Source organism: Aythya marila (assembly GCF_965140915.1).
Source record: "Aythya marila genome assembly, chromosome: 22".
Classification (NCBI taxonomy): domain Eukaryota; kingdom Metazoa; phylum Chordata; class Aves; order Anseriformes; family Anatidae; genus Aythya; species Aythya marila.
In genome coordinates, this window is record NC_139063.1 from 3,973,166 (window position 1) to 3,983,261 (window position 10,096).

Consider the following 10,096-nt stretch of genomic DNA (forward strand, 5'->3'; position numbering starts at 1 on the left):
CAAACCTGCTGAGAGCCTGCAGAGCAGCTCCACGCTCCCTTTTGCTAAGGCGTGACCATGTGAACCTGCCCCTGCCCGTGGCACTGGTCCAGCAGCAGCTGGGCACGCGGGGCCAAAGCTCTGCTGCGGTTGCTGCAGGGCTCAGGCTGAGCCCGCAGCCTCGTCCCCGGCCCGGTGGCATCGCAGCGGCACGCTGGGGGCTCGGCGCATTTACCCCAAAAGTCTGATTTTTCTATATGGCAACAGCATCCTCGTCTGGGTCTGCATCCTCCAGCCGCATCAGAGAGGGGACAGCAGCTGGGGCAGAGCTCTTTGAGACGGCCCAACAAAAGGAGGGCTACCAAAAACCGTTCCAGCTCCACGGAAAAGGGCCAGGAGCTAAACACAACCGCTCGGCAGCCGTATTTTTCTCAGACTTCTTCAGCTGCTGCAGCGTGCGCTGGATGCCACAAATAGCTGGGCTAGGAGGGGTCGGTGCAGCCAGGCTGGCTGAAGCCGTGGGCTTTCTGCAATAAAATCGTCCAGGTTACCTTTGTAGAGCACAAAGCTGAAGCTCACACTGCTCCGTGAAGATATTGGACTGCTCTGGAGTCGGAGACACTCAAGGCGATGTTTGGAGACTGCTGGCCACCCAAAATAAGACTGCAGTCGCTCTCCCAGCTTCTTGCCTTCAACCACACGGTGCAGCATTTATTAACTGGTTCCTGCTGGCCCTTGGAGCCCCAGCAAGAGTTAAACCCCCACGAGCCCAAGGTGACCACTGGCAAACTCCCCAGGCCGAGCAATGCCAATCGCCCTTCCCAGGAAGGGCAGATTTCCTCCCGGAAACAGGGGCAGGAAAGACAAACAAAAGCTTTTCAGGAAACAACCTGCTGGTAGCCACTGCGACCAGAGGGAGGATGCGATTGCAATATCTCCCCGATTACTACCGGACTTGGCGAAGCCAGACAAAGCCCCGCCACCTGCAGCACACGACGGCGGCGAGCCGGGAGCCGGAGCAAGCGTCCAGCCACTTATCCTCTTCCTGAGCATCCCACGGGAGCTGCCGTGACGCAGTTCCACGCCGGGACCCGAGGGGCTGACGAGTCCCAGGGGCCTGGAGCCACCTCTTCAGGCACCGTTTCAGCCTTCCTGCGCTGCGACACCACCGGTCCTCCAGCATCCTTCCCGAGCAGGAGCATGCACGGTGCGATTTCACACCCAGCCAACCTAAAACGCATGCTCCTGGTTGCAGATGCTCTTTTCCACGTGGCATTTCACAGGCATGAAGAGCCCATACGTTACCCCAGGGACCGGGACTGCAGAGGGAAACTGAGGCTGGATACTCCAGCTCTCCTGCTTAAAGGTCTGTGCACGCCTAAGCCTGTGCCTGTGGCGTTTGTGCTGCTAAAACCTCCAGCACCAGGGCGAGAAGCTGCCTGCTCTGCGGATTTGTCACTAAGATTTGGCATGTCGTGACTCCTAAACAATTCCAAGCCCTGAAAAAACCCTGCTGGAAATCTGCAAAAGGGAGCCTGCTACTGCAGATGTGCCTCTTGCAGGCTTAACAGAGAGAGGGGAATGATTTTCTACCACCACCCACTATTAAGTGGAATTCAAGAGCCGTCCCTCGAGGCTGATTGTGTTACGACTTTCTGGAGACAAAGACTGCTGCATGCTATGATGTTTATGAGTCACTCCTGGGCAACCCAAGGAAACGCATTTGTTCCCTTCTGATTACGAGAAGCACTTTGTACTCTTCAACTTTCCACTCCGGGATCAACTTCCTGAGCCTTCGGTCAGCCCTGTCCCCATCACATCCATCGTGCCGGGGATGGAGCTAGCAAGTGGGCCAAGCTCTCTAGGAGGCAACCCCGAGCCACGTGGTGACGTCTCACCAAAGCACAAGCTGCCCAATTCTCCCTACGTGGCTGTGAGCAGCGATCAATCTTTGATCTCACCACTGCTGAGCAACCCGCAGCAGCAACGTGTGCGTGCCTGCCTGCCTGCCACGATTTTAATTTCACTTCTTCGCTCCCAAGCAGAAGCACACGGGTGTTCTTCTGCCCCAGGACAGAGCAGGAGAACAAAACACCGCAAGATATCCCTCCCGCAATTAATACACAACTGGAAGGTGCTGGAAAATTAGAGAGAGAAGCGAGATACCATCAAGCATCACATTGAATAGACGGTGATCATACGACTCGCCTCAAGCAGCAGCGCATCCATGAGCAGGAAAACCGAGCATTGACACTTGGCCAAAGCCAAACTGTGGCCACAATTCCCCTTCAAAGCTTCACTTTGAAGCCAGCCAGCAGAGATTTCAAACCCCCGAGGCTGTTATCAAGCTGCACCAGAGAGAGGTGCACCAGAGAAGTGCAGCTCGGCTCCAGCACCAGAACCGGAGCTCCGTCTCGGCTCAGCTAGCCCGTGTTTTCGCAGAGTATTCCTGATGGATTTGGTTTTATTTGAACAAATTAAGCCTTGGGGACCCAAAAGGGAAAAAAAAAAAAAAAAAAAAAAAAAAGTAATCAAATGTTTACGAGGCAGCTGCAGTAATTCATCTTCATCGTTGCTTGCTTAAAGTTTCCTCTTTCAGTGCCCACAGCCGCATCCACAGAGCGCCGGCTGGGGCGATGCTCTCAGCACAGGGCTGCCTCCTGCACGACCCTGGGACAGCCCAGAGCCAAACCCCAGCCCCCTGAGCTCCCCAGTTCCCCTGAGCTCTCTGTCCCTCCCTTGCAGACAAGGAGCTCCCTTCCCTGTGCCGTAACCCAAAGAAGGACCCTCTCCCTTCCCTCCAGCTCCAGCCAGTTTGCATTTCTCCATGAATGCTTCACAACCTGTTTTACCACACTAATTGAAGGCAGCAGGCTACTTCTCCACCCCAGTAATTTCTAAGGGATCTCCGGCAGCTTTGGGTATTGTGGATAAGCCGTGGCTGCATGTCTGAGACGTGCTGGGGTGGAGGACATCACTGGGACCATCTGATGTGGGGTCCTGTAAACCAAACGGGCCAAATATCAGCTCCTTCTACTTCTAACCCCAAACCATCCCGGGTCTATTTGAGGTCTCAGGGGAGGGACAACTTCCCAACATCTCCCCAAAAGCTGGGCCAGCGCTGATCCAGGCTCTGGCCATCGCAGGACTTTGCCAAACAACACTCACACCCCAAATCCCACCTGCAAGCTTTGCGGGAAGCTCGCCCTTCCCCGGCCCCTGGCACAATGAATAAATGGGACGAAACAAAAGCTTCAGTTCCCGAATGGCCTTCGGGTACAGAAAGCACAGCAGGTGACGAGGTTCCCGTACAGGGGAAAGTCGTGACTGCAAAACACACATAATTCTGTTTTAATGGGCATTATGCCTCGCTGGGGAGGTCCGGGCTGTGATTAGCAGCACTGCGCTCAGACGCGTTCATCCTTCCCCACTCCATCACCATCCTGTACCCCACAGCAGGAACCTTTCGCTCTTCCAGCCCTAATTAATGTAATGGTTTTCTCAGATCCACGGAGGGAACAGTTTGGAGGTTTTATTTTTGCTCAGACATCAGCAACGGGCAGAACAGGAAGAAAACAACGCCATGGACGTTCCTTCTGAGAAGGCAAACCAGAAAGGGAGAGAAGGCAAACCACAGCGAGCGCTGGATCATTCCCCGACCAGGAAGCCCAACGCAACAAGTCAGCATTAGAAGAGGCTGTTTAAATTCATTAGCACGACAATTTACACTTGGGTGGCTCCAGCTGCAGCAGTTCTTCCAGCTCCTTCCCTTGGTTATTCACCAGGCCTCAGGTCCCCTGCAGAACAGCCCCCAGCTCACCGACACAAACGGGGCGACGCGTGGCGAGGTCTGGGGCGCTCTCAGCCTGTATTTCTGCCTTGGTAATTGCAGCCCCTGCACGTAACGAGCAGGCAGGCTGTAGGACAAGCCTTGGGGTCCCCGAGGGAACCCACATCAGAGAGCCCAGACCCAGATGACAGAGCTCACGGAGCCAAACCCATCCCAGCGGAGTGACCCCGCCGTGCTCCCCGTGTCCTCACCCCAAGGAGCCCGAGAGCCCTGCCAGGCAGACGGCGAGCAGAGATAACTCCCAGATAACGGGGAGCAGAGATAACTCCGGGTGTGCTCACGCCACACGTCACGCAGACGTATTTCCGACGCGATGATGAAGGCTGAAGCACGTCCGAACGTTTCTTCTCGTCTCCTTCCTGAGCCCTGCAAACGGCGTTGCTCTCCCGGTGCTGTCCCCTCGTGTCCTGTCTCAGGGATGAATTTCTGCACCCCAAACCTGCCGTTCCCCGCTCCCTGCCTCCAGCACGACAGGTTTGCTACCCGGCTCGTTCACCCCAACAAGTCCTCGCCCCAAACCCACGGGTTTTTGTGAGACCTCCGGGGTGGCCCCTCCAGGAGCACCCAGCCCCAGGAGATGGATGCGGCAGGCTGAAAACCAGAGGGTGGCATTTGAAAAGCGCTCAAGCGTTTTAGCACCCAAGTCTGGCTGTCAGACTGCAGCTGTCAGCCTCTAAAAAACATTCCCTCGCCAATTTGGAAACCGTCCCCTCTCCTCCGAGCGCAGGATCCGACCCGCCGTGCCCACAGCTACCCCCAGCCCCCGCCGGGCTCGCTCTGCCCACAACCCCACGTGCATTGGTCACGTTTTGCTCTTCTTTTTTCAGCTCCTATCACCAGCCCGCAGGCCCCAAGGGACTTCCTTAATCTCGTTCCTCTCCAGACACCAGCAGTGACAGGGACGGCCGGCTGGAGCTGGCCAAAGGCAACCAACCGCCCCCGCAGCGCCGCCGCTGAACGCAGGAGCTGGACCCGGTGCCTGCCTCGTGCCCTGCAAACGGAGCTGAGACGTGACACCAAATCCCAGGGCTTTGGGCTCCCTCTCTGCCAGGACAGCTGGCTCTGCAGGGACACGCTCCCCAGGTGGTTTTATGGGGCTCTGATAAGGACAGGGGCCATGGGGGGGATTTTCCTGCAGGCATGGGGACGGCGCTGGCTGCTGCCAGACTGTGAGAGACGGAGACACCCCAAACAGCCCCGGCCCAGGCACACAAACAGAAAAAAGGCTGTGAAGGGGGAAGAAAGAAGGCAGAGCAATGACTCAGTGATTGCTACGGGCTCCGAGCAGAGCCTGCTGCACCGGGCGCTGAATTAACGTCTCGCACGCACCAGCGAGCAAAAGCAGGGCAGGAGAGCTCGGCCACAGAGCACTGCCTCGTAGGTAACCTCTGCAGCAGTCCCTCGAGCAGACGTGTAGGAAATCATGACCCCGGTACCTGCCTGAGCTGCTAGGTGCAGTGGTGAGGCTGTTCCATGAAGGACCTGGGAGCTCTCCGATGCAGGACAGCCACTTGGTGCAGCTAACCCTGCAAATAACACGGCCGTCCTGCATCAAACCTGACCCCGGGAGGGAAATAGGACTGCTGTGCTTTTCTGTTGCAAAAGGCAGGACCTGAGATGGGCTTTGGGGACGCAGCTAACCCTGCAGGTGGGCAGGAGCTGGTTTGCAGCAGAGCTCCGACCACCAGGCCCCAGCCCACGCCTGGACGAGCCAGCGAGGGGACTGCTCACCACAAGCGGCTGTTCCCAGCCCTGACTCACTCCTTCCCTTTCCCCCGAAATAGAAAAATGTTTACAGCCGAACCCGAATGCTCCTGATCCTCTGCTGGAGCTGAAAGGTCGTTCATTCCCCCCGCTGCTGGGCTCAGGACACCGGGTTCGTGCAGCCGGTCCTGTGCTGGGCACGGCACCCAGCCCTTCCCCAGCTGCTCCCCCAGCACCCTGCTGAGGAAAACCCCCCGGTACCCTTACAAAGCCCTCGCAAACAGCCTCGAGGAAGTGAGTAAGGCAGCGGGGAGGCCGGGGACAGAGGGATTGGAGGTCTGACGTGCTGGGGACACGCAACAGGCTGAGACAAAATCTCCTTGCGACACCGCGAGCTAACCCAGCTCCGCTCCTGGCACGGTCACCGCCAGATGTGGCCTGCACGTAGCTGGTGGGGCGTTGGAAAAGCCCAGTCATGGCTGTCCCTCCCCCATTTTCTCCCCCACAGGCTGAAAATGCTGCTCGAGCGCAAAGGGAAGCAGGCAGCAGGCAGCAGCAGCCGTGCCCTTCCGTGCTGGGATGAGGCAACGCAGAAGCAGCCCACGCCTGCGAGGCACGCGGCGGCCACAAGCGACGTGTCCTGTCCCAAAAAGCGGGGTGCAGGAGTGAAATGAGGGGTGAAATGCCTCAAAGGGGCATCCCCACGCTGCCTTTATGTCCCCCTTTAAGCCCCAAAGGCTGCCTGTGAATTACCCAGAGCAATCAGGAGAAACCCAGCAGCAGGACAAGGCTCTGGCTGCATCTCCTGGCACAAGGGAGAGCTCTGGAAGTGCTTCCAAGCCCCTGGACTGCCTGTACCGTGCGGTCACCCCCTGGCACCCCAGCTGGGGACACCCAGAGGCGACGTGCTGACTTCTGTGTAACTTCTTCTGATGCAGGACGGGATGGAGCTGAGGGAGCCTGAATATTCAGCTCTACCAGCAACGTGGGAACAGCACGCCAAGCCAGCCCCGCCGTCCCCCTCGCTCTGACGCAACCTCAAAACCCTGGGGAAGAGGCCGAGGAAGAGGACGAAGCCCCGTTACGGCTCTGCTACCAAAGCCCCTGCTAGGTCGGTAGCTGAAGGTACGGTTTTGGCATCAGCAGCATCCCTGCAGAGCACCTGCCGTCCTCGAGGGACCCTTGCCAGAGCTGCGAGGCAGCTCCTAAAATACTCCCCATCACCGCACAGCCCTGCGGAATACTTTTACTGTGAACGAACCGAGCTCAGCTGACGGCCAGAAATAACTTTCCACGCAAGGCAAACAAACCCTAACTTTCAGGGCAGGCTCCCAGAACAGCCTCTGGCTGCCCGTGGGGATGTCCCCGTGCCCCACGGGCTCTCCGCTGCCCACGGGGGGCTTCGGGCAGCGAGCCGAGGTTCCCAAATCGTGCCCTGAGTTCGTCCGAGAGCAGAGCCCTGGCTGGAGAGGGGCCAGCCGTGTTGGCCCCTCCTTTCTCCTCTGGCTTCCGCGCAGATCCTCCTGATTTCATCACTCTTTACTCCCCGAGACAGGCGGCAGAGACGGCGGTGCAGTAGCCCCGAGCAGCTAGCAGAGGTCGCTTAACAGATGCTAGGTGAGCCATGGGAGAGGAGGTTTCAGGGCCGCGTTTCCTGCGGCGAGGCTGCCTTCAGCCACCCACGCTTTTGAAGCACTTTGCTCCACGGGGGAAGCCCGGAAGGGCCGAAACCCACACGTCCCCTTTCCGCCTCGCCACGCCGCTCTGCTCGCCCGGGAAGCCTCTGGCATGGAAACGTTTTCACTCGTTTGCCTACGCGTGAATAAAACATGCGGGAGGGGTTCGGAAAATGGGGTTTTACCGGCCTGTGCACGCTCGCAGCAGGCTGGGAACGGGGTGAGGTGCTTTGGGGGAAAACTTTGGCAGGGAGTGTCCGCGATCCCGGCCACATCTGGGGTCTCTGGGACCCAGTGGAGCAGGATGGAGAACGGCTTAAAGCAGGCACCCGAGGGAAATGTCCCTGGCTGTGATGTCTCAGGACCCCCAGCCAGATTTCAATCTGTTGCAGTGCTCCAGAAGGAGCTGCTAGCGCTGCTACGGCTCTGACGGTAATTAAGGAACAAAATTAAGGCAACACACATCCTCCCTCCCTCCCTCCCGTCGCCCACTCTAGGGCTGGGACAGGCAAACATTTCACCTGCCCTCGAAATCCCCAGCTGGAGCGGGGCCAACGCGACCTCCCCAGGTCTGGCCCTTGGGTGCCGGTGGGTGCGAGGTGGTGGCACCACGGCACGCTGTGGGGTGGTTGGCTCGCGATCGATCCAGCTGCAGAAGTTTGGGAAACACTCAACCAAAACCCGCCGGCCACCCCGGCACGCCGCTGCCTTCCCGGAGCCCTCATCCCGCGGGGTCTGCTCCCAGCCTCTGCCCCCGGCCGCTCGCCACCCTTCCCGCAGGGATCCTCGGGGGTTTGGGATGCCCAGCCCAATGCCCGGGAGGAAGGGGAGGCCGAAGCGGGGAGAAATTGTAAGTGATTTCTCCAAGGTTACAAAAGGCGGCTGTGGTTCGGGAAGGAAACAAAGCAACGCAGCCGACGCTTCCTCCCCGGTGCTGCCTGCCTCCCGAATGATGTCAGGGAAACCTAAAACGCCCCTTGCCCAAAGAGGGGATGGTCAGTGCTCGGGGAGCATCTTCGCTGATGCTCTGGGCATCGGGACAAGCAAGCCTGCCCCAACCAAGGGGGCTGGGGTGCCCACTGCGCCGGCTGCCGGGCCTGCAGCAGACACAAGGTCGCGGGGAGAGCGATGCACCCCCCATCCTGGGGTGCCCGGGGCGTAAAGGGGGCTTTGCCCGGGGATGCTGCCCCGTCCAGCCAGGGGGTCGCACCCTGCATGCTCCGGGGGTCGCACCCGGGATGCTGACAGCACCTTCCCCGGGAATCCAGGGGGTCCCTCCCGGGGCTACCGCGGGGCGCTCACCCCGGGGTCGCTCGCGGTGGGGACCCTTCCCCATCACCCAGCACCACCGCCGACCTACCCAGCTTCATCAGGCAGGCCAGCAGGATCCAGAGGGAGATCTCGAAGGGGATGCGGACGTGAGCGTAGTCGATGCCCAGCACGGGGAAGGCTTTGCGGTGCTTGTTGTGCCCCTCGCCCGAGTGGTTGGCCGCCTGCTTGTTCAGCGGGTGCATCTCCTGCGCCGTGGCCGGCGGCGGCGCGGCCGTGATACCCCCGGCTTCCCCACCCGGTAGCGGTGCCGGGTGTCTCCGGGAAGGCTCGGAAGCCAACATGGGGTTGGCCTGCAAGCCCTGCCCGGGTAGCAGCGAGCCCAGCAACACCAGCAGCACCCACGGCAGGAGGAGCGCGGCCATGGCGCAGGGCGCAGGGCGCGGCGGGGGCTCGCTGGGGACCGGGACCCACGGGTGCTGCGGGCTCGGAGCAGCCCCGGCGGCAGGCTGAGAAGAGCCGGGACCGGGACCGGGGCTTGGGTGGCGGAGGAACGGCGGAACATCCCCCGGAGCGGCCGGGGCGGCCGCGGGGAGGAGGCAGGGGCGGAGGCGGCCCCGCAGCGCCTGCGGAATGCAGCGCCCTGGGCACGGCGGAGGGGCCGGGCCGGGGGCAGGGCGGGGAGGGGCGGGAAAAAAAAAGGGGGAAAAAGGGGAAAAAAATAAAGGGGAAGGGGGTGGGAGAAGAGAAGGGGGTGGGGGAGTGCGGGATTTAAGCGGGGGTGGGTGGAAAGGGGGTGGTGGGAGATGGGGGTGCAGATGGAAAGGGGGGCGCAGATGGAAAGGGGGTGCTGCAAAAGGGGGGTGCACGCGGAAAGGGGGTGCTGGGGAATGGGGGAAGCGGGGAATGGGGGAAGCGGGGAGGGGGGTGGAGATGGTGCTGGGAAATGGGGTGTAACTGGGAAGGGGGGCTGCAAAGTGGGGGGTGCTGGGAAGCAGTGCGAGTGGGAAGGGGGGGCTGCAAAGTGGGGTGCAACTGGAAAGGGGGGGGTGTTTTGGGATGGTGCAGTTGGGAAGGGGGCACGGCAAAGCGGGGTGTGCTGTGATATGGGGTGCGACTGGAAAGGGGGAGGTGTTTTGAAACGGGGTGCAGCTGGAAAGGGAGCCCTGCAAAGTGGGGGTGTGCTGTGAAACAGGCTGCAAGTGGGACGGGGACACTGCAAATTGGGGTGGCACTGGAAAGGGGGGGGTGTTTTGAAACTGCAACTGGAAAGGGGCACTGGAAAGTGGGGTGCAACTGGAAAGGGGGCATTGCAATGGAGTGTGTTGTAAAACAGTACAACTGGAAAGGGGAGCACTGAAAAGGGGGTTGCAACTGGAAAAGGGGGTTGGAGGGCTGAGGAGTGTGCTCCAAAGTGGGGTGCAGTTGGAAAGAGGGCACTGGAAGGGGTGTGGGGGGGTTTGCAAAGTGGGGTGGAACTGTAAGGGGTGTGCACGGGGGTAAGGGGTGCACGGCAAGGCGGGGGGCAGCTGCAAAGCAGGGTTAGAACCCAAAAGGGGGAGCAGAGGAGCAGGAGGGAGCTACTGCAGGGCAGGGGGCAGCTGCAAGGGGGGTGCGT

At 60.2% G+C, this 10,096-nt stretch overlaps 1 protein-coding gene across 1 annotated transcript in view; it reads right to left on the minus strand.

The window, feature by feature from the left end:
* SLC9A1 (solute carrier family 9 member A1) overlaps positions 1-9,094 on the minus strand; it is a 29,509-nt gene extending 20,415 nt beyond the window's left edge. Inside the window, exon 1 of the mRNA XM_082777782.1 lies at positions 8,570-9,094. Coding sequence (XP_082633908.1) covers positions 8,570-8,903 — 334 coding nt within the window. The 5' untranslated portion in view covers positions 8,904-9,094. The remainder of the gene's footprint in view (positions 1-8,569) is intronic.
* Positions 9,095-10,096: the final 1,002 nt, after the last annotated feature.